We start from the raw sequence: 25,699 nt of genomic DNA, 5'->3' as shown, positions 1-25,699 counted from the left end.
GGTTCAGGTAACTTCATCTGCATATTCTGTCTCCCTGTGTTTAATGCCCATTACCTGAAGTCCTCTCTTATTTCATTTTCTAGTATATTTTCTTCTACTTTGTTTTTACAGCTATCATTTTATTCAGCACACATTTAACAGTAGACCTTGTGCTATATACATCCAATATATGATCTCACTTAATCCTTATAACAACCTGATAAGGTAAGAATTCTGGTCATTTTACAGATTAGAAAACTGAGTCCTAGAAAAGTAGAGGAACTTGCGTCAGTGAGATGGGAAGTAGGTGAAGCTCAGCAGCCTTCCTCGAGTGTTTGCCTTGACCTGAACTGATAAACTCCAGAGACCACTGGTTTAAGTTCTAACTCAGAATCAGCTTGTCATTCCCCCCCCGACAACATTTTTATAGAAAGCAAGTAAAATGTTTCTTTAAATTAAAGAAATTAATTTTTAAAACATCTCCACGTTTGGCCTTCCAAGACTGCATTGTGTGTGGCATGAGATATACATAGCTTCATGTTTGTTTCTGATGACGGTGAGGACGGAAAGCCAAATGTTCTAAGTCAGGGTTTCACCTCAGCCTTGGGAGCTCAATTTTAAATTTAACTTGATTCATTTAAAGTTTGAGTTTATTTCTGACTTGCTGGCAAAATGTGGCTTCCTGGCTTAGAAAAATTCCCTTAGAAAAATTCGCTCATAGTAAACAAACTCGAAAAAAAGAATCCCACCTAAGACAGCAATGTGAAATACTCTACAGCATTTTATTTTATTTATTTATAAAAGTAATTACAAACAAGAATTTGTTTGTTTTCATCTTTATTAAAATAAAAAGGTTTAAAAAACAAAAAGTTGTAAAAATTATAAAATGCAATTTTGTTGTATCCTAGTTGCTTAGGTGTTCTGTAAATTCTACAGCATTTTAATGAGCTCATTGTCAGTGAATTAGAAACAGTTATGTGAATTTACTTTAAAATAGATATGGGTGAACAACCTAAGTGTCCGCTGATGGATGAATGGATAAAGGTAATGTGATATATCTACAATGGAAAATTATCAGCCGTAAAAAAGAAGGAAATCCTGTCATTTGTGACACCCTGGATAAACCTTGAGGGTATTAAGCTACATAAAATAAGACAGAGAAAGACAAATATGATCTCACTTATATGTGGAATCTAGAAAAAATTGCTCATAGTAACAGAGAACGGATTGGTGATTACTGGAGGCGGGAGTGGGAAATGGGATGAAGGTGGTAAAAAGGTTCAAACTTCCAGTTAGTAAGATGAATAAGTCCTGGGATGTAATGTACAGCATGGTGACTATTGTTAACTATACTATATCGTACATTTGAAAACTGCTAAAAGAGTATATCTGTAAAGTTCTTATCACAAGAAAAAAATTATACTATGTGAGGTGATGGATGTTAACTAAACATATTGCAGTGATCATTGTGCTATATATACAAATATCAAATCATTTTATTGTATACCTTAAACTTCTACAATGCTATATATTGATTATGTTTCAATAAAACTGGAAATTAAAGAAATAAAATAGATCTGGGTGTGAAAATAAGGTATACCTGGCAATTTGGATTCTCCTGATCCCAACCAAAGGCAAATTTGCCCTAAAAGATATGCTGTAACTTAGAGCAAACGAAATGTCAAAACAAAAGCATTAAGGTTCAGTGTGGAAGGAAAACTCCTGAATAGTTATATAAAGAGACAAAAACAAGAAACCTGCCATTGAATAGTAGGATTCTTATCTGAAACAGTTTATATATCCAGTTCACAGGATATATGGGTCTATCGGGGTCAGTGCCTCACTCATAAAAGCCAATTTTTGAAAGCCTGCACACAGGTGCGGGTTTTGGTTTTAACACAACATTCAGCATGCTTCAGAGCACATTCACTTTATTAATCCTAGGGCAAGCTGGCTGTGTGGGGTGGACGCTGCCTCAGAGGCAGGGTCTGAAGCAGGGTTCCTCACCATTCTGATACTTGATCTTTCTTAAAGGGCTCCAGGGAACATGTAAAACGGGTGGTAAGCGCAACTGCAGAAAGACGCTAAAGAGATGTTTCCAATAGATAGTTTCTGTGTTGCCTAAAAGCAGTAAATATGACATTCGCTACTGTTGGCGATGATGAAGTCAGCGTAACAGTGAACCCGGCAGCAGTGTGACTAAAGCAGGTCCTGGGAAATGGAAAAGACATCAGGCATGACAGGAGCCCCTCAGACTTCTCCACAGGTGACCGATAGTTTAAAATCATTTGAAAGCTCCCCTACCAAAGGTGGGGGATAGAAATAGTTTCCTTTTGAAAAGTGCATTGATAAGATATAAAAATTCGAAAGCTCTCACCTGAACAAATACCTCTCCTCATAGCTTTCACTGCCTTTTTAGTTAAAATGTCCAGTTTGTAAAAGTCTCTTCTATGATGTGATAATCATGTTTTTAAGTAGTTTGTTTAGTTTGTTTTCTAATCGGCCTTCCTGGAAACATGACACAGTTGTTTTTTTATGCATATGTGTGCATGCGCCCATGGTGCGCTCCGGCGCGCGCACACACACACACACACACACACACACACACACACACACCATGCCCTATATAGTCAGCACATCTTTATTATCAAACTATCTCTCTTCCTTTGGTTCCAGACAAGTGTCTTCTTGTCCCAGATTTTTTTTTTTTCATTTAAACTATATACTTCCCTTCCCAGGTCTTTAGTTTAATTCATATTTTTTAGGTGTTCTGATTCGTTTCATTCCTTTGGCCCTGGAGACTGACATCGCCCTAGTAATCCTGAAAGATCTCCCTTTTGTAAGACTTCTCCCTTATGTCAACCTAACTATACCATGGAAGTGACAACTGATTCACAAAAACTTGATTGTTACAGTTAATCAGTCAGGAAGAGCTGACAATCTTCAATGAGACTATTGTTGAGCCCTTGAGTTACGTTCAACTTCATGTTTGGCACCCTAGTCAGGAACTGGGCAGAAGGTAGCAGTGTGGTTAGGTTTGTCATCTGTGATGGGCACTCGGCACTCTCTAGAACAAGCCTTTTCACCCTTGATTTCTTTATTCCTTCCTTCTCCTACATGGCATTTTATTTAGTAGCACTCTATATTTTATTGCTATATTAAATTTAACATTATTAAAGATTTCAACTTGAGCACAATCAATATTTGGGATCAAGTAGGTAACTCTGGGCTACCCAAACATCATCTACTAAACATCTGGGGCAGAAAGTGATCAATGGTGCAGAGTTACTGTTGGAAGCAAGGGGTGATATTCAGTACAATTAACAGCTGGTATGACAGGAAGACACCTAATCAGAAGAAGCCCTTGCAGTTCCAGGGCTTAAGGGCTTAGCCCTTTAGTTGCTGGATTGTGAGGAAGTTGGTGTGTTCTAGGGAAGTGGAGGGGGTAGGGAGGTATAGTTGAACTTAGGGAGCTCAGGGCAAGGCTTTTATTAATCAGCTCAGAAGTACTTCATCAGCCATTACAGTTATATCTGTTCCCCCTGCTGAGTACTATCCTGCAGTGAGGTTCGTTGTGCTCTGTAATAGCTTGGACCTGTCTCTCTTGAATATTGTTTTTAACATTAAGAGGAAAGGGTAACTTGCAACCAACTTGCATGAAAAATCTTATTGCAGATATTTCCTCGTTTACTAGTTTATATATAGTCTTCAACAGTTTCTCAACCTTATCAAGGTTATCACACATTTGTTAAAACAGTGTGACCTCCAAGACTGTCTAGTGAATTTGAACCCGCTGCACCCCACTTTTGGTTACATTTGACTGGAGTTATTGATTGGCAGATAAGTTGCCCTGGCTATGCTGAAGGGACTATGGCAGCTTTTACCACCTATGGACCATTGATGATGTTTGAGTGGCTTTTCTCTGTAGCACCAGCTGTTCCCTTGGTACAAATACCCGGTGAGGGTACCCCCACGTGCACACACAGAGCTCCAGCTCTTCCCTGGAACTGCTCTCTGCTTCTATTTCCAATGCAGGGTTACTGGGAGCCTTCAGCCTAGTATTTAACTTTTTTATTTCATGGGCCCCCTTTGACAGGCTGCTGAAGACCACAGACACTTTTTCAGAACAATGTTTTTAAATGCCTAAGAGATATGAAAACCAATTTATAGAAATACAGTTAACACAATGTTTAAAAATTTGTACTATAGTATACTTTTTTTTCCAGGTCCAAGGATATTTTTTCCATTGCTTTTCAGAGAGAGTGGAAGGGAGAGAGGGATAGAAACATTGCACGTGCCCTGGCTGGAATCAAACCAGGGATCCTTACAGTCTATAGGCCTGCACTCTAACCATTGAGCAAAACCAGCTAGGGCAATCCACATAGTTTTTAATTGACATATGACATAAGATCTAGCTCAGGGTCTACCTAGTAACTGCTGTAATTTAAGCTATTTGCAGCAACTATGATGTGATGTAAAGAACCCCTGGGTCCTGCTGGAGACTAAGTCATAGATACTTATCCCACTGTCACTGTGGGATATTCTTCATTCATAATGAAAGGAAATGCTAAATGTCAGAGGTTAATGAAAATAAAAATGTAAATTTTTTTGTCATCCAAATTCACAGTAACCTTGAATTTTCTCTCCCCTGGTTAAGAACCACTACAGGATAAAGTCACCCAAGGAGTCAAGACCTCAATGGAGGCCTCACCCCCTGTCCTGGAGGCAAGAGCCTTTAGGCCACCCACACAGACCTCAGAACTGCCTCTTGGCGGGAAGTTCTTCCAGCTAGTCCTGGGAATTTGGGGGCTGGGAAGAAGGATTCCTGAGCTTCGTGGGTACACTTTAAACAACCTATCCTTTACTGTTAAGGGGCTTCTCAGCCTCAGCACATCTGGAGACTAAGTGGTAAATTGCCGACACCAGTGTGACTTCTCCCACAAGCTCTCTGCACAGATCCCTGGGTGCTCTGGGCCATGGTTGAGCTTTCGCTTTCTCATCTGCAAAAAGAAAATACCCATCTCAAAGGATTATTAGGAGTAAATGAGATAATAGCTGTGAGCTGTAAGTTGTACAGCACTATCAAAGTTTATGCCATTATCATTTTTGAGGGCCGGGAACAATCTGTGCAGCTCTATTTCCCAAGTATCTGGGGACATGCGTTAAGCGCTCCATGAACCTTTGTGCATAAACAAACACTTGTGGAATGAATGAATGAATGAAGTCTGGATTTGCACGTGGGCCTCGGTGCGCAAAAACACGCAGCTCAAGGCGACTAGGGCGGGCGCCTCACCGACACTTCCCTTCGCTAACTAACAGATAGTAAACGCCTTTCAGGCTCTGCGCCCAATGGCAACCACAATTCACGTGCTTATTTCCAGGAGGACCCCCGGGGCGGGGCTGCTGGGCCGGGAGCTCGTCGGCTCGTACCTCGCCCCGCTGCTCCCCTGCCAGGTTCAGAGCGGCCGGGGGTGGGCGGGGGAGGGCGGGCCGGGAGGGTACCGCAGCCGGGCCCGCGGGGAAGGTGCGGGCGGCAGGCCGCGGCTGGCGCGCGAGGAGGGGCCAGGGGCGGGGCCGGCGCCCTAGTCACTTGATAAAACGCTTGCGAGTCTCCAGAGAACAACGGGCTCATTGAGCAGTGGGGAGCTGCCCGCGAGGGGGAGCGGCCAGGCGGAGAGCGCGACTCGCCCGGGGGTGGGGCCGGACGCGGCGGCGAGGCCGACGGAGGGAGCCGCGGGAGCAGCCGCGCCGCAGCCTCGAGCCCGGCCCGCAGCACCTCGCAGCGCCCGGCTCCCTGCCCGGCGCGCAGACCCTCCCATGGCGGCTGCCGGGCAGCTGTGGCTGCTCTACCTGTCGGCGGGGCTCCTGCCCCGGCTCGGCGCTGCCTTCAACTTGGACACCCGAGAGGACAATGTGATCCGGAAAACTGGGGACCCCGGGAGCCTCTTCGGCTTCTCGCTGGCCATGCACCGGCAGCTGCAGCCCGAGGACAAGCGGCTGTGAGTTCCCCGGCTCTTCCCGCCCCCACCCGGGCGCCGGCCCTCCCGTTCCCGCCGGCCGCCCTGCCCCTCCGCCGCCCCGCCCGGGACTCCGCGGGCCGCGCGCTCGGCCCCGGCTCCGCCTTGTGCGGAGCCTCCCCGCGTTCAGCCCCGGCCGGAGGAGAGTCAGCGCGCCGACCCTGCGGACCACGGCCGCGGGGTCAGGCGGGTCTGTCCTTCGCCCCGAGAGAGTTTACTTTTGTAAAAAATTTTAAACAAAGTACTTTCGGGCGGTCCTTCCCTCGGGGCATGTTTGCTGGGAACCCAGCAGGTGGCATGCTTCGCTGAGCTTCACGCGTGTGTTTGGGGCGGGGGTGACATGTGCTGTAGGGTCGCTGTATTGCTGCGGTGGGGTTACTGGGAGTGTTGCTCCAGGAAGATCCAGGCCTTTTCGAAATGCACGCAACACCCCTTCACCCCGCAGACCCGCGCGCCCCGCAGAAGTTGGAAAGTCACTTTTCATCGTGTCCTGCGTGGCTTCCCCCGCAGGGCGGGCGCCCTTGTACGAGATACTTTCACACTCCCTCCCTTAAAGAAAAAAAAAAAAGATGGAACTAACCAAGCACCTGCTCGAGGGACTAGATCCGCATAGAAAACAAGCTGTGAATGGTGTGCGCCCCCCGCCCCCCACCGAGGCCGCAAAGCGGCCGGCGGCACCCGCGACCCTCTGGGAGCCTGCAGTGGGCAGGCCCAGCCGAGGGGGTGAAAGCAACATGTCCGATCTGGGCTGGCGCTTGGCAAGCCTGGTTTGGAAGTGACACCCCCTTGCACCATAGCATAGTGGGGCTCCTCCCGGGAGAAAGTGGAGACCGGCACTCTTAGCCTCCCATTTTCTTTCTTAGATTGTGTTAGGTTCCCACATGATCAAACTATTTAGGTTGGAGAGGGGTATTTGGGAGCTTAGTCGACTTGATCATAGTGGGGCTGCATTCTTGTTCTGTGCTACCGAAAAATAAACTCACCAAATCCCCCACCCCCACCCCATGGCCTCTCTTTGAATTGAGGTTCTTCCAGGACCAACAGAGCTGAGAAAGCAAAGTGCAGCCACAGTTAAGAGAGGACTTTGTGTTTATGAGAGGCGAATGGGATTTTAGAGCTTGATTTCAGCAGTTAGGAACTTTAGAATAGGTGAATATTGTGGGCCCCAGGATCTTAGTGTTGTGTTTTTTTAATAACACCTGCTGTTTAAGCAAAGGAATTAGTTGGGGGTGGGGAGGCCGCTGGCTGGCGGGTGGTCTGACGGCCAGGCCAGCTGCTTATACCCTGCTTTGGAAAGAATTGTTAAGCTGTAAATCAGAAATGAAAGGTGGTTTCTGCTAACGCAGTTAATGGAGGACGGTTAGTGTCTCTGAATACTTAGGAGTGCCTCGATGTGCGTCTACCCATATGGAGAATTTGAACTTGTTAGTACAGAAATCACTGGGCTAGCAGAGGGAATACACTCTCCTTGGCGATTTCTTTCCGCACTAGATGCTGGAGCTGGTGGCTTCCTTGAAATACTTATTCAAGCAAACATTGTGAAGGGGAAGTACTGGGGCAAGAACACATCCTTGGGATGGAGATGTGCAAAATATGATTTTAACCAGGAATCCCTCTTGTCACCGAGGTTAGCAGCATGCTTGCTACAACTTGTTACCACTGGTGGGCTTCTCTGCTATTAGAGCTGCTTCAAGTCCTCCCAAGGGTAAGAATAAGCCAGTGTTTGGGTTGTGATGTCTTCTAGAAACGCTCTTCTTAGGGGTTGACAGAGACTGATCAGACCCTCAGATAGGGGCAGGCCCACTTTAAAGGGACTGGATCTTTCCCTGGAGCTTAGAGTGTGGCAGTAACCGCACTCTAGGGGGCTGTGGTTTATGTCAAATGCCACCCCCTATCCTACTGCTTTTGGTCAAGTATTCCAGCTTCAGGAGCAGCATTGTCCTCTCAGGGTAACCCGCACACACGCCATACCCACATCCATTGTCATCTTTGTCAGTAAAGGATGTGGGTGTAAATAACAGCCAGTGAGGTCTAGACCCCACTGGTCCGGCTTCCTAAACTTTGCACTCTTTGGACAAGCTCAGTTGGGAGTATTTCTGGTGAGAGACCTGAGCTCAAAGTCATTCTTAGCCATTTAGTAACTGTTGTTTTATTTTGAGCCTTAGTTTCTTTATCTGTAAAATGGAGGTATTACTGCTTAATAGGGATGTGAGGATTAAGAGATACCATGCAAAGTGCTTAATTCCAGTTTGGCCTGGGTACTTGCTGATTAAATGGTGGCTGTTAATGGTAATAAATTTAGAAGCAGTAATTGAATTCCTACTGTGTGCCAGCTACTGTACAGATGTTAAACATTCTGTGATTCTAAAACTACCAAAGAGTAAAACCAAAAGTTATTGTAGTTTGGGTAATTGATATTTTAAATTCTCAGTCACATTTATGAAAACCATTTTCAAAGCAATTTAACTTTAATCTGTCTTTAATTAGATTTATAACAAAAGAAAATTTAGTGAACAAGGAACTTTGAGTTAGGAGAAGTAAAATATCAAGATGTGTGGGAATATCAGATGAATGCACTGTTCTAGAAACCACCATAGATTTTTCTGGGTTAAATTTTCTATAATGCTATTTAACTATTTAATTACATCTTAAGCTCCGGTTATAATTTTATAATAGAATAATATTGTATCTGAGAGCCTTAAAACGTACTGTGTGTTGCTAAAACTTTCAGGACTCTAAAACTGAACCAGAGACTGTAAAAGACTTTAAAACTTCACTCAGGTTTTTCGGCTGTGTATTAAAGAAGTTTCAGACTCCAGAATATTTAGATAGTTGGCCGAGTTACTGAGGTCAGGGTCTGAACTTCTTGGAATCTTTCATTTATCTTAGGTAGTTAAAAGTTGAGTCACACAGCACCACTCCCATCTTTCTACCTCCATGTAGAAAGCATGGGATGGTATCTGTGGGTATGCCATGCTGTGGTGAATCATCACTCTTAGCTCTTCTGGGAAGACATGGATCTGTGTACGACTGTAGGGTAGAACCCAGAAGGGGGAGAGCTATAAGTAATATTCTTGAGCAATAATTCTGGATTTATCTCAATTTTCTTTTTGGGAACTTTCTGATGACCACTATCTCCCAGAGGCTCTCCAGGCCCACTGTCATTCTGTGCTGACTCTGTGGGGTTTGTTCTTGATGTTTCTTGGAGTTGTCAGGCTCCAGTTTAAAAATCATGTTTACTGAACTAGGGATCATCTAGTCCTACTGGCTCTCTTTGTCAATGAAGAAACTAAAAGTTAAGAAATATCTAAAGTCTCACAACTGCTTAAGCAGAAGCTTAACAGGACCTGGATTTGAACTTGATATTTCTGACTCGTGCTCATGCCATCTTTAAAAGGAAAATTCAGAAATGCCCTTCAGACCTAGAGGAATTGGCTAGCATCTGAGGTTTGGAAATGCACTGTTTGGTTGATTTATTAAACTATTTCCCACATGGGTCAGGGCTATCTATTTAAATATCTGCTTGGACTGTCTTCCTCTTGGCCCTCATTCCAACTGGCCTTGATCAGCTTCTGTGTCCCTCCTTCTTTGCCTGTCACCCCCCTTCCTTCTGAAAAAGCCCGGTGAGTAAGTGACTTGCCAGCTAGGGATCAGAGCTGTTTTCAGGATGTGCACCTAAGCACTTGCTTCCTTGAATTCATTCAGAGAGCCATGTGGCCTGTGGCCATCATCTAGGGACTGTTCTCAGTCACCTTGAGTCTCAAGAGTGGAGAAAGCTGACATGGGCAGGGACACTTAGAGATCGTAGGACTTTGCAAGAAAGCAGAAATTTAATTTTTACCCAAGTAATTTAAATTTATCCACCTAATGACTTAGGGTTGAGAAAAGGGTTAGTGTATTCATATGGTATGAATAATTTGTTGGGAAAGTCAGGTTACATGCTCATATAGTATTCTCTACTCTTGTAAAGAAGCTATTACTCTGTTTTTAGCTACATAAATCTCTGTTTTAGCATAACAATATTGATTTAATTTAAGCTTTTGTAACCAAATAGTACCGGAACTATGGCACATGGCACCCTTAGAACCTTGGCTCAACATATTTCAGTGGGCATAGCTGGCAGTGAATTATGTGGTACTTTCAAGAGGGACAGTGGAGACATAATAGAAAATACTGTTGTATGCTTAGATGGCAGGGTCAGTTTTACCTTGAACACTGATTGACTCCAAGTCAGCCCATCTTAAAGAACATCATCGTATCTGAAGAAGCAGTTTAAATTTCTCATTGAAAGTCTTTTTTAGCCCAACTTACACTCCAGCAATTTCTTCTTCCTTTGAATGTCTGTAGCGCTTAGTATCTGACAGTTCTGATGGTTTTCTGTTTAACTGTTACCTACCATTTTCAGAGGATGATCCAATCTCTCCCAACCAGATTATAGGTTATGTGAGGGCAGGGGTCTTAGGTTTATTTCTTTGCCTAGTAGCACCCTGCATATGCCTTGCAAATACAATGGAGTCATATCATACACTCAATTTAACTTGTGAAGTCAACTCTTCTAGCTCAGGTTAAAGAGAGGAAGAAATCCTTTTATTTAACCCTTTGCTTTCTGCTGGCCCAGGGGAAGGGAAGCTATAGCCATAATGCAGAGAGACATGCTAGATGGTAATTCTTGGTTTTTGAATTTTCAACGGCCCAGGTCCCAGCTAAGGGATTTTCATGAGTGATTTTTAATTACACTTGCCCTCTGCCTTAAAGGCTGGCTTAGGAACTTAACCCCAGAAATACAGGCTGACCTGCAGTGTAGAGGGTTCTCAGGATTTGCAGGTTGTTACAATGAGACTAGATAGAAAATGATGTCTGTAGAATAGATCCTGAAAACAATTTGACAAGGGTTTGGGGATCAGGTGGGGGTAAGTGTGTGAGGGCACTTGTGAATTGACGACTAAAGCTTTAGTTAAGGACAGTAAGGGAATCTTGGATACATATAAGTAAGTCTTTAGGTAGAATGGTGGGGAAGCTGCTGACCTCCTCCAGTGAGAGCTATAGAATGGTGACCTGGGTGGACCATGTGTTGGAACCAGAGTTCCTACAGCCTCTTTGGAGGGTGGTCAAGATTGAGCTCTGCAGTAATGGGCACCCGGGACAAGGCCAGCCCCTGCTGCTTGTCTTACTCTTCTGTGTTTGGGTAAAATTTTAGAATCAAAGCTGGCTGATCATCAGGGCAACTTAGGGACTTTCTGCAAAAAATATAATTCTAGGCTCAGCCCAGATCTGTTGCACTAGATGTGATCAGTTTCCATAGCTGTAATCTCCAAGAATCTATTCTTAAAGTTTTCTAGGTTTGAGCTAAATTAGCTTTCCTTTTTATGTACAGGAGGCAGCATAACTTAGTGGATATGAGTGGACTATAGAGCTAGAGTCAAGATCCCAGCTGTAAAGCTAGCTGGGATCAAATCCTCCTCGGCATTTACTAGCTGTGACATGGTGCAGGATTCCTACAGTTCTTCACCCAGTTCCAGTGTGGGGGACTTTTCCCACACACCACCAAACAATTCTCAGACACCAGCTGGGTATCCTACAATTTAACTCAATTCCGACACTATACCTGGAGATCGCATCAGATCCCACAGGTTAAAGGCTCTGTCCTACAAGACCGCCTTTCCCCCAACTACAGCTACCAATCATAAGTCAAGGATGTCTAATGGACCAGCCACAGATTGGAGGTTACTACGACCCCCTCCTTGGGTTTAATTAACTTGCTAGAGTGGCTCACAGAACTCAGAAAAACATCTTACTTATTAGATTACTGGTTTATCATTGAAAGATATTAACTCAGGAACGGCCAGATGGAGGAGATGCATAGGGCAGAGTATGGGGAAAGGGCACAGAACTTCCATGTTATCTCTGAGCACACTGCTCTCTCCAGACCTCCATGTGCTCACCAACCTGGAAGTTCTCCACACTCCACGCTTCATTTTTATGGAGGCTTCTTTGCATAGGCACAATTGATTAAATCATTGGCTAGTGGTGTTTGAACTCAACCTCTAGCCCCTCTCCCCTCCCAGGAGGTCAGGGGTGTGGGACTGAAAGTTCCAACCCTCTAATGAAGTGTTTGGTTCTCCTGGCAACCAGCCCCCATTCTTAGTTAGGTGCTTTCCTAAAGTCATCTCATTGACATAACAAAAGACAATTTTTATCACTTAAGAAATTCCAAGGGTTTTAGGAGTCCTGTGACATAAACAGGGATAAAGACCAAATATATATTTATTATAAATCATAATATCTGTATATGTTTATAAGTCAATACCTAACCTCTCTAGGCTTCTCTTTCCTCAGCTGTAAAGTGAGGATAATTGTACCTTAGACTAGTCGTGGCCCAGAGTAAGCATTTTGTGTTTGTTAAATAAATGTGGAAAGCAAGGCTGTAAATCCACATATTCCATGCTTCCCGTCCTGTGCAGTGTGCAGATTTTTGTTTGTTAAATTGGCACCTAGAATAACAAACCATGATCTCTAGGAACTAAATTAAGAGGCTAATTGTTAATGAGGCCTGAACTGGTTCAGGTAAATCAGCTCTTTTCCTGTGTTGGTCCCTGTTAGCTTGATGGTCATTTGCTCTACTACTCTGTTTTTTCTGTTTAGATAAACAAGGCAAGACAATTCTAACTCAGTTTAGCTCTTCCAAGATTAGCATGTTTGCAGAATGACACTTCTCACAGGCCACAGTATAGCAGCAGACCTTCCCTACTACGTACACACATGCACACACACATCCTGGACTGCAATGTTGGATGCTGCTAATCATTTCATCTATTCCCAAATTGGCAAAAAGACTTCAGAAAACTTTTAAGTCTCTAAAACCAATTAAGTGGTAAAGAAGACTGTTCTGAATTAGGGGGAATGGGGAAGGTGCCACCAAAGCAACTGTAGGAGACAAAGACATGTGACATGGAGCCATGGATGTCTGCTCGCATGTTTATTTGCCAACTGGCTAGATGTATTTTGCATGTCATACAATCCAAAGATTACTTTTTTTGGAACCCCATTTCAGATATAGTATCAGAAAAACCTTTTAGAGAAATAGGCTTTCTAAGCCTGGGTGTGTAGAAATGAAAATAAACTTTGGAATAATTTAAAAGAGGCACGTTGGTTGGCGATAGGAAGAGTAAGCGAAGCACAGGGTCATGCCTGTTTACCCGGGGTCCATGCTTGGCTTTGCATGGCGATATCAATGTCACCACAGTTTCTTCACTTTGCAAAGGACATTCATTTGTACTGAGGTTATTTTAATTGTGTGTGTGTGATACAAATGAAAATAAACATTTCAGGCCCAGAGGGTAGGACGTCACCGAAGCATAAGTCTTCAGAGCCAGTGGACCGTTTTCTCCTGGCAGAATCAGAGTCCTTCTCTTCAGGACATTTGGCCATTGCTCAAGTGGTCAGTCTTCTGTGGACCCAACAAAGCAACATGGCATAAAGTTAACTAGAGGGTCCTCATCAAAGTGTGTCACAGCCAGAGGTGTGGAATGGTTGTCCTAGTGTGGGCGGCCCCTTTGGCAGCACTGGGAGTTTAGAGTTTTGTTTTTCTTGCTGAGGAGAGTGAGAAGTCCTGCCTGGGTCAGATGATGGCCTGAACCCCCCCCCCCCCTCCGCCCCCAGGGTAGTTGTCTTTATCCTTTGAGAGCAAAAGGTGTTTTAAAGTTGTGAAATGGCAATGTTTAGAAATCTGTAAGGCTCTGGAGAGACTGGAGATATATAGGAAAAGGTGTTTGAAATAGCTGGTGTGAATGTATTGATTATGGTTCCAGGAATCCAGCTTTGCTGTGACACAAATAAGGAAAGGCTTAAAGAGGCACAGATGTGATCAGGTGGATGTGCAGAGACATGATTCTAGAGAAATGGCATTTGCCACGGTGTTTGCCAGGGCTGCTAGTGAGACTGGCATACATGCTAACTTAGGACAATACTCAGGAAAAATTGAGCTGGTTTTAAGATCTGGGTGATGGAAAGGTCTCTTATGAACTCACAAGTGCAAAAAGAGGTGGATCTGGACACTGATGGGCCTTCTAGAGGCTCGAAGACTGAGGGAGGGGCCTGCCAAATTGAATGGTCAAAAGCTCAAGGGAGGACTTTTGGGGCCAGCTGGAGAAGTGTTTGAAGGCTCAGAACACGGTAAAGCCATTTCAGATACCGTATCCGATCAACCAGTTAGAAAAATGCTTTTTAAGCCTTGTACTATATTTAGAAAGTGCCCAAGTCTGCTATAGAGATTAGCTGAGAAAGGTACGGGAGTGTGGAAGAGGCATCCTGGGGACCCTCACTCATCATGATCGGAGGAGGTGAAAGCTGAGAGACAGTGATTCCCCAGCTTAGCAGCACTACCAGCCAGAAGCCATCGGAGGTTTTTCATTATCAGCAGATAAGAAATTGGTCTTCTGTCAACTCATTTATTTCTGTGTGTGTATATGTATAAATATATATTTTGTATTTCAACCTAAAAGAAATAGGGATTTTTATCCTTATTTGAACATGAGGAACAAGTACAAGCTTGGAGGGGATGTGCTCTGGACCTGCTAGAGAAACCATAACCAGCTTTTTTGGGGTTTCTTATAGAAGTTGTTAGTTCAATAGATATTTGTTGATCATTTACTATGTATTAGGCACTGTTCTAGTGCTGGAGATACAGCAGCAAACAAAACAGATAAAAATCCCTGCTTAGGTTCTGGTGAGGGAAACAGACAAAATAAATAGGACATTATATTATATTAAATCATACGTAATAAGTGATGCAGAGGAAAATAAAGTGGAGAAATGGAATAGGGAGTGGGGCGGGGGTGAGAAGTGATTGGCAATAGGTCAGTCAGGGAAGACTTCACTGGGAAGGTGAAGGTGATGGTTATGTCAGTATTGGGGGAAAGAGCATTCCTGACAAAGAAAACAGCAAGTGCAAAGGCCCTGAGACAGAAGCATGTGTGACATGTTCGGGAACAACAAGGAGACCAAGAGTCTCCTGGGAGGCAAGTTGTGTAGGGCCTTATGGTGATTGAAAGACTGTCTTTTACTCATGAATGAGATGGGAAGCCATTGGAGTGTTTTGAGAAGGGTACGACATGATTTGACTTAGGTTTTAAATGGATTACTCTAGCTACTAGATTGAGAATAGACTGTATGAGGACAAGGGTAGACGTAGTGATATTAATTAGGAGCCTCCTATGATGGTAGATAAGAGATGATGGTGGGTGGGGCCAACCTGGTAGCAGTGGAGATAGAAGCGGCTGGATTCTGGACCTGTTTTGAAGGTAGGGTCAAGAGGACTTCCTGTGGACTAGATATTAAGTGAGAGAGAGTAGGGAAAAAAGTATGCAAGGTGTTTTACTTGAGCAGCTGGAAGGATGTGAAGGTGTGAGTTACAGATTTAGGGAGGACCATGAGAGGAATCGATACTGGGGAAAGGTCAGCGGTTTGATTTGAGATGGGTTGGGTTTGAGATGTCTAGGCATCCAGGCGGAGTTGTCGAGTACGCGGTTGAAGAAGAGTCTGAAGTTCAGGTGGAAAGGTTTGAATTGGAGATAGAGAGGTGAGGGAGATGAGGGGAGCCAGCCTCGGAGACTGAGGGGAATAGCTGGTGAGGCAGGAGAGCTTGGAGGTGTGCTGTCCTGGGAGTGTTTTAGGAGGGATCCATCGTTGTGTCATATGACACTGAGAGCTGATCCCTGCCATGGCAGTGTGGAGGCCACCCACCAGTGACCCTGCCAGAGTGCTGGCGGAGGAGAACTGGGAGCAATGCCTGGATGGAGTAGGTTGGTGAGAGAACAGAAGAGGGATTGGAGACAAAGAATAGAAACTCAGAGTTTTGCTGCAGAGAGGACGACAAGTGCTAAGGGGGAGTTGGGGTTGAGAGGGAATTTCGTCTTTTTCCCCCAATCCTGACCCCAGGCTATGTTGTTGATTTTTGAAAGAGAGAGAGAAACGTCGATGTGAGAGAGAAACATTGATCAGTTTTCTCCCGTATGTATCCTGACTGGAGATTGAACCCGCAACCTTTGGTATGTGCCCTGACCAGGAATCGAACTGGCAACCTTTTGTGTACAGGACGACGCTCTAACCAACTGAGCCACACCAACCTGGGCTCGTCTTTTTTTTTTTAAGATGGGAGAAAATTATAGTGAGCTGGTTGGTTGATTCTGACTCAGTAGGAAAGGAAAAGTGAATGCAGAAGAGTGGGGAGCTGGTGTGATGTCTGCAAGTAGGTGAGAAGGATACACCAGCGGAGGGGTGGGCCTGGTTACCACATCACAGAGGGGCACCGATGCAGGTAGGTGGGAGATTGTGAGGGTTTTTTTCCTGGTTGCTTCTAATTTCTCAGTGAATAACAACAGATCATTAAGCTACTTAAAACTAGTGTAGAAGGTTGCCTTGTAGGAGCAAGAACTCCATTCTAGAATTAGAGGGACGTGGGGATTGAATCCCAGCTTCTTCACATTCTATGGATTTGACCTTGGGCGAATTACTTGTCCTCATCAGTAAAATGGAGATACTAACAGTACCAACCCCACAGGGTTGTGCAGATTAAATGTGGGAGTATAAAGCACTCAGCACAGTGCCTGGCACGTCCAGTGAACATCAGCCTTTACTGTGGTGGGTGCCTTAATGTAAAACAGGAATATAGTTCCCTCACATGGGGGAACTTTTGTAGTAATCTTTACAGTCTGGGGGACAGAAGGTCTTTGGGTGTCAGGCCAGAGGTGAGGTTGCTCCATGGGTGGGGCTACAACCAGAGTTGGAGCAGTTCACAGCCTGTGGGAACTGTAACATTGCCTTGAAGAGAGGAAGGGGAAATGTGGGACTTGGAAGAAGGAAGAGAACATGGCAACACATCAAAACCCTCTAAGAATCTGTTTCCTTATGCGATAAGTGAGCTACAGAGAACCCCTACCTTTTATTTTGATAAATTCTTAGGCTCACTTTGGGTAATGAGTGAACATTTCCCATGTGGGAATATCTTCAGTTCCAGCATCTGGTACTGTCTTGGATGGCACGGTGTCTGTGTGTCCTGCAGGCCATGTAGACACGAGGGTGTCGACAGGTGGGCATGTGCTGTGCAGGGTGGAAGTGAGCTGGCAACAGGGCAGGGCCCCAGCAGCTTGCCTCCTGCTCCTGCTGGCCTCAGCGAGTATCATCTTTGTGATCCTGGTCAACATGTCCAACGTCTTACTTCTTGCATTGAAAAGAAATGACTCAAGGCCTTGTTGAGTTGTCAGGAATGTACCTAAGGGCACTGTGGGTTCTAACGCACTTCTGGTTTTTAATCTCTTCTTTCACAATAAGTGCAGGCTGAAGAGGTAGCCTGCGGTAAATCAGAATCTGAAAGGAAACCGAGTACCTCTGAAATTATGCAATAGTGTGAATAATCAGGACTTTAGCATCTATTTCCCTGGGGTGTGCCACAAATTTAAATATTCAATGTCTCCCGGAGATAGCATGGTGGTGAGTTGTTTTTTAAAGTTCTCTCATTGTAGTGCAGATTGGAATGTGTAAATTTTTAATATAAAACAGGAGGCTTTAAAGACATTTCAAGCTTTTATTTGGGCTATGATCCATACTCACTCACCTTCCTCCATGCTTTTGTGAAAATAGTTGAGAAGCACTGACCAGCCCAACCTTTTCTCTGTGGGGGGATAACTGAAACCCAGAGAAGCCCAGTGACAGCTAGGTCATGGCAGTGTGGGCCCTGAGACCCAGCTGCCTGATTGCCTGGTTCACCTAATGTTGTGCCATACACGTGAAGTAGCCTATTCTTGGAATTAAACCCGTGCTGTATAATCTTGCCCTTAATAGAACAGTATGTTATATTTTTTAACGTCTGCCCATATAATGGCCTGAAATAGTGATAGCAAATACACAGCCACGGCTGCTCTTTGAAATCCTGCTAATTGGGGGCACTTCAGATGACCATAACACTTTCTTCAGCTGTCTCAGGATTCCGCAGGTCAGCATTAGTTAGCCCCTGCTGATATGTGGCTGTTGGCACATAAGATGACACCTGTTGGCCCTCTTGGCCTGGCCAACCCCTGCATGTGGAAGGCGCTCTAGAAATGTCTGCCTGATGGATATTTTCCCTGCTAGTTTGTGAGTTTCTTAAGAGCAAGGCTGATTTGTCCATTTCCGGTTCAAATCTAATAGACAGAAATGGGTACCTAGTAAGTATTTGTCGAGCTCTTTGAGTTGATTCAACTTCCCCGATGCAGTCAAGCCCGCCAGAGAACAGGAAGTGGTGTGACAGCTTCTTCAGAATGAGCCTCTGTGCCGTGGTGGTGGTGGTCTTCCTCCGCCTCCTCCCATTTTGGTAAAATACACATAGCATAAAATTTATTGTCTTACCCATTTCTGAGTGTACAGTTCAGTAGTATTAAATATAGTCACATGGTTGTGAATGCCCTGGTACTTCTTAAACTTGTTCTAAAGTGCGCAGATATCAGACACTTAATATGGCCCCATATTATGAAGCCATAAAATTATTGATAAACTAAATGTAAAATAACGGAATATGGAATTGTGCCAATATCATCTGATGTGATAGTCTAAAGTAGATTACTGGCAGTGTAATTAAAAGTAGAAATTTTATGGTAGAAATTTAAAATTCCATCTCATAGCTTAGTATGTGTTTTCCAGTTGGTAAAGGACTTCCTGTGTGCCTGGCTCTGTCTGTGGGCCTCCAGGGTTCCTCATGCACATCTTTTTGAGAAACCAGAGCAACTGTAAGTCCTCACTTAACGTTGTCAGTATAGGTTCCTGGAACTGCAGTGAAACAACATACAATGAAACCAGATTTTACCATAGGCTAATGGATACAAACAAGAGTTAAGTTCCCATGGCATTATAACAAAATGACATGCTGTAATTTGCCTTAAATTTTTAACGGAGTTAAAAAGAAAATTGCAACAGATAAAAGGCCTGGCCATATTCATTTATTTCTTACACCTTGCTACTCCTCCTACCTACCTCTCTCAGTAGCTTTAAAATGAAACAGAGGGATTTCAGTGGCACAGTGTGTTCAGGTTGAGACAGGTTTGATATGATATTTACGGGTCGAAGTTCGAAAGGAAGTGTGTGTTCAGGGAACGCCAGATCAGACTAACAGCTGCCCCTGGTAGTCAGGCCATCTTTAGCTTGTCTTGCAAATACTTTCCTCTTTCACACTATACCACCTCTTCCAGCTCACCCCAGCTTCCTTTAGAGCCAAGTTAATCTATTACCTACGAGCAGCTTTATTTTCTTCCTCTGTTCCTTGCCTCTTTGATTTTTCTAATGACTGTATTGTCAGGTCCTGTTGAGTCTTAGTTTAACACTCTCTTTATTCTTTCTTATGTTATCATTATGAAATTCCTAATAAGCCATTTGGGAGCTGTCCGAATAAAAAGCTTCCTGACGGTTCTGAATTGTGGGCCTTCTGAAGGCAGGAGTTGGGTCTGAGTATCTATTTCGCCCAGAGCTTGAACATGCATGATTTCCTCAAAGTAAAACAAAAATGGGCTGTAAAAGAAATCTAAGCCCCACGCCCAGCTAGAGGTGTTTTCATCTGTACAAAGGTGGGAGTAGTCTAGTATTACCTGATGATGCTTTTGTGGATTTCTTTTAAACCACCTGCAGATGTTAGGAAAGAACTGAGGAACTGATCTAGAAAGGTAGACCATCTGTATTCCTCATATAATAGGACATGAATCGGTGGCCTAGGATTTGTTTTGGGTCACACAGCCGACTTCTGACAGAGCTGCACCTACCCCCCCCCCCCCCCCCCCATGTCTAGACGTCTTTCTGGTTTCCCACCTGAGCCCCTGGCCTCCACCCCTACTGCCCACCCCCAGGGGTCTATCTGGCCAATGCATCTGTTTTTATAAACGTCACCAGAAGCTTAAGCAGATCCATTTAAGCCCCACCAAACTTGTCTGAAAATCTTTTCTCATCATAGAGTTGGCCATCTGAGTTCCTGAGATAAGCATTTGTCAGTGAGGAACGGGCCTGGATTTGCCTTTGGCCGCATGTCCAGGAGCAGTTGTGCATTCCCATAAGGATCCGCACCCTGCTGTGTTCCTGGTTCCCTCCACACCACTCATTCATGTTTTGGAGTAGACGAAAGGTGAGGTCAGGTGCCTGACTCAGGCCGTGACTCACTGCAGCTCCTCCCTTAGCAAGTGGCTGCTGCAGAGGGTCTGGGCAGTGCCCACAGCATCTAAGACTAAGGTGTTTGAACTCCGCAACTATTTATAAACAGTACTTCCCATGCTTTAGCTCTGCACACTGAGATGCCTCTGAACTGGACAGGTTCACTCCCTCCTAAAGGTGGGTAGGAGGGCGAGCGTTTTATGTGGCTGGTTTTCCCTAGCTGAGCTGTCCCCGAATGCTGTCAGTGCCTTGAACGTTCACAGTGGAAATGACAGTTCTCTCTGATGCCGTTCCTTTCATTCTGTACCTCGCTTGACCACAGTGCAAAGGCTTGTCTCCCTTTTCAGTCTGGATTTCCTTTCCTCAGTATTTTCCAGCCTCTGTCCTGCGTTTGCACTTTATTGTCGTGCCCAGACGTCCAGCACAGTGCCTGGTGCGCGGAAGGGACGGGCTTACCCACCTCTCTGTTGACGTGTGTCATACCTCTCGAGCGGCTGTAAAAATAAGTCTCTGACTTTCGCCTGCCTGCAGCGGCCCACAAAGGTAGCATGCGTGAGCTTGTCTTATGCAGTTACGAGGTTTACTTTCTTCATGACTTCTGGGCACGGCTTTTAACCTCCGTGACGATGTCTGTCATTTTCCCTGCGAGACTTTCAATGACCCATTGTCCACCGACTGACATCATTTTAAAAATTATACCTTTTTGATTCAGTAATAATCACACGGTACAAATATAAACAGTACAAAAAGATGTGGAATGAAGGTCCCCCTCTTACCCCCTGGTTTTCTAGTCACCCTGTTCTTTTGGAAGCAACCACTGTTTTACCAGTTTGCTCTGACTTCTCACGGGTACCTACCCATTTGTGAGCAAACACATACATCCACATTTTTTACATGTGTGGTCGCATGCCGTATGTGTTGTTCTGCACCTTGCTCTTTTTCTCTTGGCATGTTTTAGTGCTTGTTTGATGTTGTAAATTCAGAGCTTCCTTAGTATTTTTAATGTCTGCGTAGTGTTCGGTTTTAAGGATGAATTACGATTTATTTAACGAGCGTGGATATCCAGGTAATTTCTAATCTTCTGCTGTTGAAAGTAGTGCTGCAGTGAAGAACCTTCTACCTTCCTCCGCTCCCTTTAGGGAGAGGGCCGTTGGTTCCCAGTGCAGTGGCCGGCCCAGCGCTGTTTCAATCATGGCTGATTCTGGAGGAGGGGCTGGCTGCTCCTCATGACTTTCTGTCAAACTTCATCCTACCATCTGATATCACAGGATACTCTACCAGTGGGGTTGCTGGAATCTTTTCAACAACTGGAGTGGACAGTGTTAGGCCCAAGGTGATGGCCTAGGTGTTTGCGCCTCACCTGCACTTGCACTTGTTAAAGAGTTCTTGTTAAAATTAGAATGGCCTGTTGGAATATGTGCTATCTGAATACTAATAACAGCATGTGGAATGCTGATCACCGAGTTACCATTTACAAGGTTACTTGATAGTGTTTCATCCGATCCTGGTAACACCCTATGAGAAAATTTAGATAGAACCGTTTCACAGGTAAACCATACAGGTGACACCCAGCTGATCAGCAGTACAGCTGGTACTGGAACCCACCGGGTCTTGTAGCTCCCTCAGTATTTGATTATGGTTTTGGCTTGCCAGTCTGTTACGGGGCAGGTAAGAAGGTGTGTGCTATCTGGAGACAGTACCTGCTATAAGCACGCACCCTATTATCCAGATAATGACAGCCCAAGTAGGACTGATGTTCAGCACGTATATACCAGTGAAGTCGCGCTAGTTGTTAAGCTGTTTAAATACTTCTGGATGGTATTTAAATAGCTTTTCCCCAACCTCCCTGATTGTCCCTCAACACTACCCTGGCCGCTCTTCCCGTAGGACATTCCCCTCTCCCCATCCTTCCTCCCATAATCCAGCTGTTAAGGGGGAAATGTCCTAATACAACAGAGGCCTCTGGGGCACAGTGCCAATGCTACATCACCATCTGTGTCAATTAATTGCTTTCCAGGCCATACTGGTTGCTAATTGTTTTTAAATGTCATCTTTAAATGTAGGAGTGGAGTAGTAAACAATGTAAATGTTTAGCAATGTAACTTGACTTCTGTAAATATATAGGTACACTTTTTAAACTGTTTTCTTTTTTTGTTCACAGTATCCTATTTCTAAATCTTTCTTTTTGTAAACCATGAAAGATCTTACTGTTTTTGCTTTTCTGTTACATGAGAGCCTGGGTGGCTGGTCTGAGGTGTCAGGAGCCAGAACTCGTCCTCCTTGTCGCTGTACCATGCGTAGCCTCAACCTTGTAATCTGCGGTGGCAGCATCTACATTCTGGGCAGGGTGACCAAAGGGACAAAGAGGAATAGAGTCAAAGGCTCATGAGCACCGTCTTTCACAGAAGGTTCCTGGATGCAGCATAGTGACACTTTGTCAGGTGTCCCATTCATCAGGATTGAGTTCTGTGGCAGGTCCAGCTGGAAAGGGAGGCTGGGATCTTTATTCACAGGGCCTTATGCCCAGCAAAAAATTCTTTCCTTATGGCAAAAGGGGAGAACTGATACTGGGCAGCAGCCAGCAGTCGCTGGCACAGCTACTAAGCCTGTTGCTTCAGTTATCTTGTTTAAAAAATAAACCATGTGATCATATTAATTTCCTGTTGAAAACATTGAAAATTTTGGATTTCTTAAGTTACTGGAGTAGTAAAATGGATATGGTGACTTTTAACGATACCATTTTTCTTCCTGATTTTTGTTAAAATATTTTACTGAAAAGTGATGGAAATTCAAAAGTCGTTTTTATAAATGAGCTATTTAATAGTGGCTTTTAAGAAATAATTCTTTCTAAAAAAGAGTTAACATTGGTAATATTAATGCTTGGTACACTTGGCCTGTAGAAGCCTGCTTAAGAACAACATACTTGAATTTAAAATTGTTAAATGTGGCAATAGATTATAAAATAAACTTTATTTAACAGAAATTTACTAAGTATCTGCTGTGTCAGGCACTATGTGAAGGTCAGGGATGGGAGTATGGGCTCATGGTCCAGATCACGTAGATTCTTAGACTTGATTCCTTGAAAGGATAGTTCACTAGAAGGACAAATGTAATTCAGCACCTGAAAAGTCAGGTATCCAATCATTCAAAGCACAGGAAGTGACTACATGCCACATTTAACAAGGTCTGGCAGCTGCTTTGTGAAACTGAAAGACCAGGATTGCTTAGAGACTTTCGTTTTTCCTTTACTTACTGCCGTAGATAACAGCATTTTTATTATAGCTGAGTGATGTCTTACTGGTATGAGTTGCTTGGTCAGCCCTTTTCAGCTAATAACTTTATTCTTAAAATGAGCTTGTTATAGATTTATACCTATACTTTATAAATTTGTGTGGAATTGAAGTGCATTTCTTGGCCTTTTAAGCGTAAGCCAGGGTCTGTTGTAATTTTACCTTGTTGGATGCTAATGGTATTCGTTCCTTGAGATTATTGAAGTTCTTATTGTTGGGAAATTAGAAGCAAGTGTTGAACTGAGGTGAGGTCACTCCAAAAAGTGATGCCAGGAGCGGAAAGAACCAGAATTTCTTCTCTACTGCCTTCTCTGTTTGGCTGATCTGACCACCCTTGTTGGTGTTCCATTTGAATGGTTGAGTTGGATGCCTTGATTTCACATCTGTTTTTTTTCTTTTCTGGTTGATGATAAAGATTTCTGAACTGGAGGAGGAGTTGAATGTTGTAGATAATTAAACATGATCTACTTTGGGCGTTCCTTTATTGCGCGAGTTCCCTTGTTCGTGGTCAGAGACACACCTATCGTAAAATGTACCGAGTCAGGTAAGAACTGGAACCCTCAGGTTCCAGCGTCATAGAGGAGTTTCAAAGTCACTGGAAACTGGATTCAGTTCTAGCATGTTTCTCCACGGAGACAGGAAAAAAGTTTTTTTCGTGAAATTCTGGAAAGGCCAGGACAAAATTTACTTGTTTTTGATACAGATAAAGGCAACAGGTATTTTTTGGGCCTGTGGCATGCATCTCAAACTACTTCATAGACCTTTATTATAGCCAGCCACACTCTTCTTCCTTTTTTAATCTCACCCCGGATGTTTTCTCTGATTTCAGAGAGAGAGAGAAAGGGCAGAGAGAGAGAAACATCAATGTGAGAGAGAGACATCAGTCGGTTGCCTCCCCGACACGCCCCGACCTGAGATCAAACCCACAGCCGGCATATGTGCCCTGTCCGGGAATCAAACTGGTGACCCTCCCATGCATGGGACAGTGCTCCAACCAACTGAGCCACACTGGCCAGGGCATAAAAATACTCTTTTTTTAAAAAACGTGGGTAGATCAAAGCGCTTATGTGATGTTTTTGTCCAATCAAGCAGAAAAGAGATTGTGGGTTTTGTGGTTTAGAGCAAGATCAGAGAGTGCAGGGCACAGCTCCTGTTTTGTCACTTTATCATCTTTGTGGCCTTGGGCAACGACGTTGCCGGTCCTCTCTGAACCTGTATCCACATTGGTGAAATGGGTGGTGGTAATAGTATCTACTTCCTAATAAAAGTATAGCAGAGTGTGGGAGATGATAGCTGCCAGTATATTGCCAACAATAATAGGTTGTTTGCAGGTAGGGTATATGTTTTTTATTATGTGATTTCTTGGAAGGTTATCAGAAATGTAGCTTTTGAAAGTGAGATTTATAGTTCATAGAGAAAAGGGAGCCTCAGCCTTCTTTCTAACCTGATTTCTGTGTATATGTGAAAAAAGCCTAGGAGGCGAACAGATTCGTCCCACTGTGAATTGTAACTCTTACTTGCCCAACTGGATCAGCCAGTTCCTATAGTTAAATAGGGCTTTGCATTCTCTTGGCCAAACACCCCTGAGGTTACAAAAATATAGGACCAGTTTCCTGCCCTCAAGGAGTTTAAAAGCCCAATAAAGTGGAGTTGGGAGAAATCCTTGTCCCGACAAGTTCACTTTGGAAAAAGTGAAAGCTGAGCTCGGGCTCTTGAAGGCAAATGCATATGTAAAGCCTGGTGCTGGAGTTTGGAAATTATTGGTGAAGAGAGCTCTTGTGAGGTGGGGGCAGGATGGCAGGAAACACAGTGAGCAAAGGCACCAAGCAAGGCCTTTGTGTGCTTGGGAGTGGGGGGAGTTGGGGCAACTCATGGTAGACGGCTAGGACGTGGCCAGGTGGCGGAGGGATGGCTCCAGTTGTAGAGAGGATATGTTGTGTGAGAGGGTATTGGGCTTGAAGTCCTACTCGTGCCAGGTAATATCTATGTCTTGGTTCCTTCATCTCTAAATTGCTGAGGCATATCTGAATAAAAGTATATGTGAACGGCTTTGTAATTACAGAGTGTCGTCGTTTGCACACTACTCAGGTTTGCTGCCTTTCTTGTGAAAAAGAATATTGAGCTGCCTGAGGAGTACCTACCTAGGGTTATAATGAGGAGTCCTGGTGCTTAATCTTACAGCTAAGACGGAAAGAATTTGACATTCTGGGGAGTCCTCTCAAATGATACAATAAAATATGATTTTAGAGT

The 25,699-nt window shown here is 44.2% G+C and overlaps 1 protein-coding gene across 2 annotated transcripts in view; it reads left to right on the top strand.

Annotated features, from left to right (window-relative positions):
- Positions 1–5,635: 5,635 nt before the first annotated feature.
- Positions 5,636–25,699, top strand: part of ITGA6 (integrin subunit alpha 6) — a 66,766-nt gene continuing 46,702 nt past the window's right edge. Inside the window, exon 1 of one of the 2 annotated variants that reach the window (XM_081141979.1) lies at positions 5,636–5,978. In XM_081141979.1, coding sequence (XP_080998105.1) covers positions 5,797–5,978 — 182 coding nt within the window. In that variant the 5' untranslated portion in view covers positions 5,636–5,796. The remainder of the gene's footprint in view (positions 5,979–25,699) is intronic. The other variant, XM_081141978.1, reaches the window with a different exon arrangement.

The sequence above is a fragment of the Miniopterus schreibersii genome, assembly GCF_964146895.1.
Source record: "Miniopterus schreibersii genome assembly, chromosome: 7".
Lineage (NCBI taxonomy): Eukaryota > Metazoa > Chordata > Mammalia > Chiroptera > Miniopteridae > Miniopterus > Miniopterus schreibersii.
The sequence above is the reverse complement of the archived record's forward strand: the minus strand, read 5'-3'. Positions and strand labels throughout refer to the sequence as shown.